This window comes from Chiloscyllium plagiosum, unplaced genomic scaffold, assembly GCF_037043375.1.
Source record: "Chiloscyllium plagiosum isolate Xiang-an unplaced genomic scaffold, Cpla_swu_hap1 HiC_scaffold_4, whole genome shotgun sequence".
Taxonomy (NCBI): domain Eukaryota; kingdom Metazoa; phylum Chordata; class Chondrichthyes; order Orectolobiformes; family Hemiscylliidae; genus Chiloscyllium; species Chiloscyllium plagiosum.
The window spans coordinates 14470735-14483692 of NW_028270142.1; the positions used below are offsets into that span (position 1 = coordinate 14470735).

A 12958-nucleotide genomic window follows, 5' to 3' on the forward strand; every position below is an offset into this window, starting at 1 on the left:
AAGTGAGTGAGGGCAGATGGGCATTGATGGGATGAGGGTCATAGGTGTACTGGGGTACAGTGGGTGGATGGAGTCAGCAGCAAGGGAAAGGGCCATGACTTTCAGCAGTCCCAGACCCCACCTTCCCAAAGCCAGGGCCTTAGTCAGGTAGTGAGCTCCTTAGGCAGACATAGCTGCCCATGGGAGGGCCTTAACCGACAGTGGAGTGTGGCTTCCTATCCCAAATGTAATTGGTGCTGAGGTGGGAAGATGACAGTGTCCATTTGGCACCCCCATGTCCAATTAAAGATCCCTCTGCCTCCAAAAGCTGTAGCTGGGATTCCCAAGAGGTGCTCGTGGTTTCCTGAAGTGTATTTCTAATTGACAAAACCTCACCCAGAAGTAAACAATCATTGAGTCATAGAGTCTTGGAGATATACAGCATGAAATAGACCCTTTGGTCCAATTCGTCCATGCTGACCAGATACCCCAACCCAATCTAGTCCCACCTGCCAGCAGCTGGCCCATATCGCCTGGCCCATTGGGCGGCACAGTGGTTAGCGCTGCTTCCTCACAGCGCCAGAGACCCGGGTTCAATTCCCACCTCGGGCAATTGTCTGTGTAGAGTTTGCACATTCTCCCCGTGCCTGCATGGGTTTCCTCTGGTTTCCTCCTGCAGACCAAAGATGTGCAGGTTAGGTGAATTGGCCATGCTAAATTGCCCGTAGTGTTAGGTGATGGGGTAAATGTAAGGGAATGGGTCTAGGTGGGTTGGTCTTTGGAGGGTCGGTGTGGACTTGTTGGGCCGAAGGGCCTGTTTCCACACTGTAAGTCATCTAATCTAATCATATCCCTCCAAACCCTTCCTATTCATCTCCCCATCCAGTTGCAACTGTACCAGCCTCCACCACTTCCTCTGGCAGCTCATTCCATACACGTGCCACCCTCTGCCTGAAACATTTGCCCCTTAGGTCGCTTTTACATCTTTGCCCTCTCACCCTAAACCTATGTCCTCTAGTTCTGCTTGAGATTCTCAGGGAAAATCTGTTTAACTTCATTGCCAGTGTATCTTCACCTCCTCATAACTTGCTTTGATGTCTTCTTTAGGGGAAATTGGATTGGGGAAGCGCCGTACAAAGTCGGAGTGCCATGCTCAGCCTGTCCGCCCAGTTATGGAGGAGCCTGTAGCAACAATCAGTGTTTCCCACGAGTAACCTCAAACTACCTGTACTGGTTCAAATGATCGGTTAGGATTTACAGAATACGCCCACAGCACCACATTAGGATTCCTCCTCAGAGTTACTAGTCAGCTGAAGGAACTTGGCAGAACATATTTTAATTAATATACCCATAAATATCACTGAAAGTTTTGTCTTAATGGTATCATTTTACAAAACACTTATTATTATCATTGTACTGCTTTTAACTTCCACCAAGTTAGCTCTTATAGAAATGCAAAATTTATTATATCAACACAAGGCACTGTATTTATGGAGAAAAAAAGAACAGCATGATACTGCAAAATGTTGCTTTATTTACAGGTGAGATGAGAAAGCAGTTTGCTACAAGTTTTGTGCATGGGTATGGTTTAATGTTCCTGAGTTGGAAAACCTGTTTGTTGATTATTCTAATGGGTATGTATAGGTTCGCACCTTGGTTACTGTTAAAACTTGAGGGTCAGTTAGATAAGCTAAAGAATGTGCTTGTAGAAAGCAGTATTTACAACAATTAATAATTTCATCATCTCTGCCCTGAATAACTGAGGCAGTCTAGCTAGTAAAACTTCTCATGGTGCTAAGAAGTTTATTTTAAAAAACCTGCTATTTCAGAGGGCACACAGTTCTGTGTCAGGCATTACTTAAAAGTACTTATCTAAGGTATTAAAATATGGGAAAAAAAATGATGAAGGTGCTTCAGATCACTCTGATCAATATTTTGATCATTTACCTATTTTCCTGTAACAATGGGAATTTATAAACTGGCAGCTCAAACACATCAACACATCAGTAGGTTCAGGTAGCACATGAGCTGGCCTCTTGTGCCAATAAACAATCTATTACATTTCTGCAACGAAGGATTATTCTCATTGACATCTGACATTGTATCCAACTGCTAAGATTATTACTTTTCTGCTTTGAGCTCCCAAGTCATTATTTTAGCTGGCTCTTAATTGCTTACTCCATTGATAATGCTTCCCCAATTTTGACTTCATGCCTTTTCCCGACACCAGGTTTTGAAATAATGAAGTGTTGAGTTCTCCAATTTCAAATAACCTCCCTCCCCATTCCCCGAGTCCCTTCCCAGCCCCTCCCTCTCCCTTCCACTCCTCTCAGCCATCAACAGGATTCATTCCTCCCATTGACCAATCAGGTCGTACCTTCTACTTGCCTTCACCTATCCCCACCCTGCCCCCACCTCCCCCTTTATCTGCAGCTTTCCCCACACCCACCCCCAGTCCTGAAGAAGGGTTCCACCTGATTTCTCCACCTCCTGATGCAGCCTGGCTTGCTGTGTTCCCCAGCCTCCTGCCTGTCGACTTTGAAACAATGCAAGTATTCGTCTAGCATCTTTAACTTTTCTCAAGGCACTTTTGTCTTAAAATCCCAGTCATGATTGATTCATTCAGCTAAATTGATCATAGGCAATGACTGCTTGAGCAGGTTAATTACACAATTATACATGTATGCAGTTCACAACCACCAACTCAAGGGCATCTCAATGGATGGGCAATAAATGCCCAGACAGTGGCACCCACATCCCATGAGTAAATAAGAAAAATGTTTGATGCTTGATGCATTCACTGGGAGCTTTGGCTTGTTTCCATGTGTTCCCTCAGTGCAATTCACTCCAAATCAGCAAATCCAACCCACTGTGGAACTTTAAACAAATTATGCTCAGTGGAAATTGAGTTTCTGCAGACTTTTGTGTTGGTTTCAAAACATTCTGCCAGTATCCAGCCTTTACTGCAAAACTGACCAAGACCACCTTCAGATTGAATTTATTACCATTGTCACTTTCCATTAACTGTGACCATTACTGGATGTTCAAAAAGGCAGAAGGAGCAAACTTACTTTAGATGCATTATTAAGAATGGCATATAGAGTCTTTGAGCTGTCCAGCATGGAAACAGATCCTTTGGTCCAACTTGTTAATGCTGGCCAGATATCCTAGCTTAATCTAGTTCCATTTGTCAGCACATGGCCCATCTCCTTCGAAGGCTTCCTATTTGTGTACCCATCCAGATGTCTTTTAAATTGTACCAGCCTCCACCACATCCTCCGGCAGCTCATTTCATGCACACACCACCCTCTGCGTGAAAAAGTTGCCCCCTGGCTTCCATATTTTAAAAGCTTTTTGTCCCCCTCATTAATAAAGAAACACCTATGGGCCAGCATAACCCAACAAATGGTTGTGTCATTGTTGGGTTTTTGTGAAAAAAAACTTCTTCAGTTATGTAAAATCAGCTCAATAAAAGTTTTAGACCAGACATTGATTAAAATACTATTTATTTTTAATTAGCCTATTTTCAGATGTATTAATAAAACCAGTGAACTACATTTGTGATTAATTGGCACCAGAAGGAGATATCAATTAACGTATGGAATGGTTCTCCATTGAAAACTAATGTTTTCAGGGGACAAGGAGATCCTAGCAGATAAAACTGATGAAGAGAAAAATCAAAAATCGCATGGTAATAGAAATGACATTTTTCTACATTTTCTTTCATTGTCATAAATCAAGTGCTCATTTGGCAGCGATAATTTGCTTTTGATGTATACAGTGAAAGTGGGTGTAGAGACTAAGCCAATACAGTGAAGATAACACTGAATGAGGAACATCAGTATGAAACAGACATTATACAGTTGTGACCATTGCACTGAGAATTTATAACAGAAACATTCAATAACAAAATGCAACAACAAACATTTGATTTTGATGGACATGATATCAAGCATTTCCCTGTCTGAAGAATTAAGAAAATAGCCAGAGCTTCAGGTATTCATTCAAGTAGGGCCATTTCATAGTTACAGATTGAGACATATTGGAATCTATTGAAATTAACTTTTTAAGCATTTGCGAGTACAAATTAGTACCTTACATCATTAAGTAGAATAACTAGGGTGGCATGGTGGCTCACAGCATCAGGGTCCCAGGTCCAAATCCAGCCTCGGGCGACTGTCTGTGTGGAGTTTGCACATTCTCCCCGTGTCTGCGTGGGTTTGCTCTGGTTTCCTCCCACAATCCAAAGATGTGCAGGTCGGGTGAATTAGCCATGCTAAATTGTCCATAGTGTTATGTGCATTAGTCAGAGGGAAATGGGTCTGGGTGGGTTACTCTTCGGAGGGTCGCTGTGGACTGGTTGGGCTGAAGAGCCTGTTTCCACACTGTAGGGAGTCTAATCTAGAAGGGGGAGTGGTGTAAGTGCCTGCGCAAACACCATTGAAGAGTAATTATTTTGTCAGTTTTATATTTTAAGGTTACGCATGATAAAAAAAATTATTTTGTGAAACATTAAAACCATTTAAGGACAGTGGAAGGAAATGCATGTGTTTACTTGAAAGAACCTTCATCTCTTTGATGTGGCTACTTCACACCTCAGATTTTGCTTTTGGTTGGTGCGGTTGGAGGTATTTTAGTTGGCAGTTGCAGACTGAACAATTATTGTTTACAGTTTCATTCATTATACATAGCAAATACCATAGTGGGATTTACAGCAATGGGGGCTTTAAGCTTTCAGTCAGACCACTATCTGAGGCAGTTAGAATGGATCAGCAGACTTAAGGCTCCTGCCCACATCCTGCTAGATCCAAGGGTAACTGCCTAAAGCTAAAAGTTTATTTTGTTAAAATGCAGATTGGGTTCTCATGATGTAATATTAACCCAAGACTGGATAGCAGAGACAGACCTGATGACCACAGGAGCTCGGCCAGCAATGGACCAATACTGTAGGCTTTTCAAACATTTTCATTCTGTATTTGTGTGGATTGTGAGAAGTAGTTTTACTCATCCAGATTGCATAAGTACCCTTGGGTCTCCTTTAATCTGTGTTCCTTATCCCCAGGATCATTTCTGGTTCCTGGGTCTTCATTTCAAGCTGCTTTGTTTTCACATTTAAATGGATATCTCGTTGGAAAATATATCGAAGTAAAATTCAGTTTTTTGAATGCAAAAGTATAAACAGATACAAAATAGTCAGCATTTTGAGCTACACAAAACTTAAATTAGCTTTTCAATTACATTGTATGATATGTGAGCCCTTAATACATTTGTCTACAATTCCTTTCCCACATTTTATCTATTCTAGACAAGATAACTTTACTATCAAAATAGGAAAATAATGTCAGTGTTGAATATTACGGGTGCATCAGAGTCATTGCAACTTTTTTATAATAGACAAAAAATTCGCAAGGTATGGGCCTGACAGCTGGTCAGATACCTCCTTTCACATTCTCATCAAAGTTAAAATTATCCCTGTATCTGTTATTCCAAAAGTAATAATCATAAATGAACTAACAATGCTGAGTCCGGTCCAAAACAAAGTGAACTATTTGGAAAATTGATATACATTCTTAAAACAGTAAAATATATATTTGTTAATCCTGTTTCATTTTGCATTGTATTGAAACTGATTTATTGTATTTGTATTTAAAATACTTTTGAACGGTTTGTATTTAAACTGCAACATCATATATAAATCAGCCATCTTGAAATCCACATACTGATATTGATGGAAACGCTGACTGTTTGTATGTTAAAATCTTGTATGTCAATTGTTCTCGATAGGTGGTAATAAAGAAAAGTTTATGAAAAACAATTCTTAGATTTCTGTGCATTCCGTAGCCTAAAAAGTTTCATTTATTTTTAACGTATAACTAACTGATCAGAGTTGATGGAAGTCACGAGTAAATCTTGCCTGACTTTCCTAACTACAAACTGGGGCAACCTTGAGATACATTTTAAAGTTTAATGGCAATCAGTAAACTGTTGGTAGCAGAACAAATACCATTAGGTTCTCCTTTTTAATGCCTTCAACAGAAAGAAAAATTCAACAGACTGTTGGGCATTCGATCTGCTATCTTCAGTTTACAGGAGACAAAGTTTATAGCTCTCCGCTGCCTGGTTTTGCTACATCTCCCTCCTGTTTACTGTGCCTTTCATGCTTCTTTCTCTTTTCTGTTTTATTTTCTCTCTTCTGCTTTCCTCCTCCTCTACTTCTGACCTCACTTCTACTCTGCATGTTCCTATGAGTACAAACAAGTAACAAGAGTAGGCCATTTGGCCATTCAAGCCAGCTCCGCTAATCAATGTGATCATGGTTGATCTGATTTTAACCTTGAGTCTACATTCCTGCAAATCCCTGATAATCCTTCATCCCCTCAGTTATCAGGAATCTATCTACCTCTGCCTTAAAAATACTTAATGATTCTGCACCCACTGGCTTTTGAGGAAGGAATTCCAAAGACTCTCAACCTTCTGAGAGAAAACAAAGTTTCCTCACCTCTGTCTTAAATAGGTAGCCCCTTATTTTTAAACCATGCACCTTGCTCTAAGTTCTCCATAAGAGGAAACATTCTTTCCACATTGATCTGATCAAATCCCCTCAGCATCTTATATGCTTGAATTAAGTCATATCTGAGTATTCAAAGCTCCAGAGGATAGAGGCCCAGTCTTTCCTCACAAGGCAATCGGCTGATGCCAGGTATTAGTCTAGTAAATCTTCTCTGAACTGCTTCCAACACATTAACATCCTTCTGTAAGTATCGGTACTGTACACGTATTCCAGATGCAGTCTCACCGATGCATGAATGAACATAGCACAGGAACAGGCCCTTCTGCCCATCATATCTGCACTGACCATTATGCCATTCTAAACTAATCCTATTTGCTTGTTCAAAGTCTGTCTCCCTCCACTCCCTGCCCATTCATGTGTCAGTCAAAATGCCTCTTAAATGTTGCTGTCACATCTGCTAATACCACCTCCCCAGACACTGAGCACCCTCTGTGTATAAAATCTCCCTTGCAGATCTCCTTTACACTTGCCCCCTCTCACCTTCACCCACCGCCCCCCCTCCCCCCCCCCCAATCCCCCGCCCCCGCCCCAGAATTTGTCCTTTCCACCTTGGGATAAAGCTGCTGACTATGCATCCTGTCCATGCCTCTTCATTTTATTTGCTGCTATCAGGTCACCCCTCAGCTTCTGATGCTCTAGCAAAAACCGATCAAGTTTGTCCAACCTCACCTTATAGCTAATATACTCCAATCCAGGCAACATCTGGGCAAGTCTCTTTTGTACCCTCTCCAAAGACTCTACAACCTTCAGATAGGAGAAAGTGAGGACTACAGACGCTGGAAATCAGAATCAAAAAGTGTGGTGCTGGTCAGGCAGCATCCGAGGAGCAGGAGAGTTGACATTTCAAGCATAAGCTCTTTATGGGGAATGAATCAGATGCTGCCTGACTGGCTGTGCCTTTCCAGCACCACACTTTTTGACATCCTTCAGATAAAAGGATGGCAACTAGAACTACAATCAATGGAATGGTACTACAACAGAAATTGAAAAGAAGGTGCTGCCAACAATTCATTGGAAGTCAACCATTTCTGATTTTCTCTATTCTGTGAGCTGTACGCCCACTGGAAACATGTCTGGGTCTCATTTCCAAAAGTGATTGGGGTCAAGCGATACATTTTTGATTTACACACTGTTTTCATTTCAACTTGTACTACAACTCGTTGGACAATCTATAGATGGAGCAGGTCATGGCCTAAGTAATTTGAATAGCCTGCTAGGAAGGCTTGGGAGATATTTTGTTAGTATCAAATTCTAGTTTCGCTATTCAGATGATTTTGACGTGCTGAACAAGGCAGGACTTATTGACTTAATGGTAAGGTCCTAGGGAGTGTTGCTGAACAAAGGGACAGTGAAGTATAGGTTTATAGCTCCTTGAAGATGGAGTCACATTTGGGAGGGTACTGAAGAAGGCATTTAGTACACTTGCCTTTCTTGGTCAGTGCGTTGAGTATAGGAATTGAGTGGTCATATTGTGGCTGTACAGGAGATTGGTTAGGCCACTTTTGGAATACTGCTTTCAATTCTGGTCTTCCTGCCATAGGAAAGACGTTATTAAATTTGAAAGGGTTCAGAAAGGACTAACAAGGACGTTGCCAGGGTTGGAGGGTTTGAGCTATAGGAAGAGGCTGTATTGGCTGGGCCTGTTTTCCCTGGCACGTCAGAGGCTGAAGGGTGACTTTGTAGAGGTTTATAAAATTTTGAGGGGCATGGATAGGGTGAATAGACAAGGTCTTTTTCCAAGGGTAGGGGAGTCCAGAACTGGAGGGCATATGTTTAAGATGAGACAGTCAAGATTTAAAGGGGACCTGAGGGGCAACGTTTTCACGCATAGGGTGGTGCATGCATGGAACAAACTGCCAGAGGAAGTGGTGGATGCTGGTAAAATTATGACATGCTTAAAAGGCATCAGGATGGGTATATGAATTGGAAGGGTTGAGAGGGATATAGGCCAAATACCCACAAATTGAACAAGATTAATTTAGGGTGTGTGATTGGCATGGATGAATTGGAACTAAGGATTTGTTTCCAGGTTGCACAACTCTGTGACTCGATGATTCTAAGTGAATATTTAAGATGATACAGGCAAGATTTAAAAGGGACCTGGTGGGCAACGCTTTCACACAGAGAGTGATGTGTGCATGGAATGATTTGCCAGAGGAAGTGGTGGAGGCTGGTACAATTGCAACATTCAAAAGGCATTTGGATGGGTATATAAATAGGAAGGGTTTGGAGGGATATGGGCCGGGTGCTGGCAGGTGGGACTAGACTGGGTTGGGATATCTGGTCGGCATGGACAGGTTGGACCGAAGGGTCTGTTTCCATGCTGTACATTCTATGACTCTATCTATGACTCTATGACTCAAAGGATTTCTAGCAAAGACCGTTTACCTCAGGGAACCTTCTGGCAATTAGAGTTTTTATTTCTCTTATTCATTCATGGTATGTGAGTCTCGCTGGGTCAACATTTATTAACCATCACTAAGGGCACTTGAGAAAGTGTGGTGAACACCCTTGTTGAAACACTGCAGTTACACCCACAGTGCTGTTACGAATAGAGTTGCAGGATATCGACAGTGAAAAAAAAACAGAAATACAGTTCCAAGTCAGGATGGTGTGTGTGGTATGCTTGGGAATTTGCAAGTGGAGGTGTTCAATCCTGCAGGTTATTGTTGAGTGAGTGATAGCACTGACAACAAGTCCTTCCAGCTGATGGCCAAGAGGAGACTGATGGGGCGGTAATTGATTGGGCTAGTTTTGTCCAGCTTTTTGTCAACATGATATACGAGTGCAATTGTCCACATTGTCCACATTGTCAGGTAGATGCTGGTGTAGTAGCTATACCAGAACAGCTTGTCTAGTGACACAGCTAACTCGAGCTCAAGTTTCCAGTACTACTGCTGAAATGTTGTCAGGGCCAATGGTCTTTGCAGTATCCAGTGTCTTCAACCATTTTATTTTATTCAGTGGTGGGACATGACCATCACTGGCTGGCCAGCATTTACTGCCTCTCCCTGGTTGCCCTTGAAGAGGTGATGATGAGTTGCCTTCTTGAACTGCTGCAGTCCGTGTGCTGTAGGCTGACTCAAAGTGCCCTGCGGGAGGGAGTTCCAGGATTTTGATCATGTGATAGCGAAGGAAAAGCAATGTATCTCCAAGTCAAGATAGTGAGTGGGTTAAAGGAGAACTTGCAGGTGGTGGTGTTCCCATGTAGCTGCTACCCTTGTTCTTCTAGATGGAAGTGGTCATGGGTTTAGAAGGTGCTATCTGAGGATCTTTGGCAAATTCCTGTAGTGCATCTTGTGGATAGTACACACTGCTGCCACTAAGCATTGGTGATGGAGGGAGGGGATGTTTGTGGATGTGGTGCTGGTCAAGCTGCTTTGTCCTGGATGGTGTCAAGTTTCTTGAGTATTGTTGGAGCTGCACCCATCCAGACAAGTGGGGAGTATTCCATCACACTCATGACTTGTGTCTTGTAGATAGTGGAAATATTCTAGGAAGTCACGAGATGAGTTATTACTGCAGTATTCCTAACATTTGATCTGCTCTTGTAGCCACTGTGTTTATGTGGTGTTGAGTTTCTGAGCAATGGTAACCCAATTAAGTTGATATTAGAGGATCCAGTGATGGTAACATCATTAAATGTCACCATCTGGGGGTTAGATTGTCTCTTACTGCAAGTACAATGTCTCACCTATATTGAAATAATAGACTTTGTTCAACCTTTTCTGTCTTATCTCTCTCAACGTTAGCTGCCACTAACCTCTGATCTTCTCCATGGCAAAAAGATGTCCCACCTATGTCCTTCATTAACTTATTGTCTGACCCCCTGTAAACTACAGATACTGAGTCATCTTGTCAATGCAGGCACATTCACACTTCTGTCACATGCCTGTAAACCTCAGCAAAATCACACAATAAATTTAAAAGCAGGAAATTCCAGGCTCAAATTGCTTCAGAACATTGAAACAATTAGTACCCAGTAAACTGAAGTTGAATGCAAGAGGTATCTGGATAATGTCATTCTCAACATGGTCTGTTGGAACAAACAGATGAAGTCAATTTACTCAGAAGATCATTGCACTAATCAGCATTAATACACCATGCGCAGCAAAACTCAAATTCAGAGTTATAGTTGAAACCCAACTAGATTAATAGACTTAGTGTGTTCTCTGTTGGGTGTGAATGTATTCAGTCAAATGTTTTTGAGAATTGTCAATCCCGTTCCCATTAGAAAAGGATCAACAGGTCAAAGTGGTCCATAAGGTGAGACTAGTTGCTCTTAAATTACAATTAGAGCCCATGTGATGACGAGTATTTAAAACTGAAAACAATTCACAAAGATAAAAGGTTTCATTCTGCAGTTAAGGATGAACTAAGGCAAAACAGTGGAAGGTTGATGGAACGTTTATGTTTCCATTATCTCAAAGGAATGTGCAGGCATTTAAAAGATTCAGAAGGGTAATCATTTCTTCACAATAGGAAATGTGGCAGCCAAGATTTGGACAGAGAAAATGCATGGTTAGCAAAGAAATAATGACTGATAATCTGTCTTTGTAACTTTGGATGGAATCTCCTGGGCTTGTCCAAAAATGTTTAGATTGGGAGATTGGGGGATCTTATGTGAGTGGGAGACAAAATTTCAGCTTCCTGACGTTTAAATTAAACGTTTTGGTGTTCAGTTCTTCGAACGTTCCGAGAGAGTTAGCCTTCCTGACCATGGTGATTGGAAATCTCTTTTAGCATGCTCTGAATACTAATTAACACCCCAGCCTGCTGGAATTACAGTCGTTCGCACAATCCTGTTAGGCAAAAATGGCAAATGTGTGTTCATAAACCCCGCTGTAAATGGGCCGTATATCAGGTTGTGCAGACACTGTCCTTTAAGCTCTGAAGTGCACAAATAGAGCCATAGAAATGTACAGCATGGAAACAGACCCTTCGGTCCAACTCGTCCATGCCGACCAGATATCCCAACCCAATCTAGTCCCACCTGCCAGCACCCAGCCCTTATCCCTCCAAACCCTTCCTTTTCATATATCCACCCAAATGCCTCTTAAATGTTGCAATTGTACAAGCATCCACCATTTCCTCTGGCAGCTCATTCCATACATGTACCACCCTCTGCGTGAAAAAGTTGCCCCTTAGGTCTCTTTTATATCTTTCCCCTCTCACCCTAAACCTATGCCCTCTAGTTCTAGACTCCCCCACCCAGGAAAAAGACTTTGTCAATTTATCCTATCCATGCTCCTCATAATTTTGTAAACTTCTATAAGGTCACCCCTCAGCCTCTGCCGCTCCAGGGAAAACAACCCCAGCCTCCGACCCTGGCAACATTCTTGTAAATCTTTTCTGAACCCTTTCAATTTTCACAACGTCTTTCCGATAGGAAGGAGACCAGAATTGCATGCAATATTCCAACAGTGGCCTAACCAATGTCCTGTACAGCCGCAACATGACCTCCCAGCTCCTGTACTCAATACTCTGACCAATAAAGGAAAGCATACCAAACGCCTTCTTCACTATCCTTGCACTCCAAGGTCTCTTTGTTCATCAACACTCTCAAGAACCTTACCATTAATTGTATAAGTCCTGCTAAGATTTGCTATCCCAAAATGCAGAACTTCACATTTATCTGAATTAAACTCCATCTGCCACTTCTCAGCCCATTGGCCCATCTGGTCCAGATCCTGTTGTAATCTGAGGTAACCTTCTTCGCTGTCCACTACATGTCCAATGTTGTTGTCATCTGCAAACTTACTAACTGTACCTCTTATGCTCACATCCAAATCATTTATGTAAATGACTAAAAGTAGATTCTTGTGGCACTCCACTGGTCACAGGCCTCCACTCTGAAAATCGAGCATCCACCACCACCCTCTGTCTTCTACCTTTGAGCCAGTTCTGTATCCAAATGGCTAGTTCTCCCTTTATTCAGTGAGATCTAACCTTGCTCATCAGTCTCCCATGGGGAACCTTGTCGAACACCTTACTGAAGATCACATCTACTGCTCTGCCTTCATCAATCCTCTTTGTTACTTCTTCAAAAAGACAATCAACTTTGTAAGACGTGATTTCCCATGCACAAAGCCATGTTGACTATCCCTAATCAATCCTTGCCTTTCCAAATACATGTATATCCTGTCTCTCAGGATTCCCTCTAACAATTTGCCCACCACCGAGGTCAGGCTCACCGGTCTATAATTCCCTGGCTTGTCCTCACTATCCTCCTTAAAGAGTGGCACCACGTGAGCCAACCTCCAGTCGTCTGGCACCTCACCTGTGACTATCGATGATACAAATATCTCAGCAAGAGGCCCAGCAATCACTTCTCTAGCTTCCCACAGAGTTCTAGGGTACACCTGATCAGGTCCTGGGGATTCATTCACCTTTATGCATTTCAAGACC

At 42.2% G+C, this 12958-nt stretch overlaps 1 protein-coding gene across 1 annotated transcript in view; it reads left to right on the top strand.

The window, feature by feature from the left end:
- LOC122549601 (peptidase inhibitor 15-like) overlaps nucleotides 1-2395 on the top strand; it is a 37567-nt gene extending 35172 nt beyond the window's left edge. Inside the window, exon 6 of the mRNA XM_043689428.2 lies at nucleotides 1087-2395. Within this exon, the coding sequence (XP_043545363.1) occupies nucleotides 1087-1222 (136 nt within the window). The 3' untranslated portion in view covers nucleotides 1223-2395. The remainder of the gene's footprint in view (nucleotides 1-1086) is intronic.
- The last annotated feature ends 10563 nt before the right edge of the window (nucleotides 2396-12958 follow it).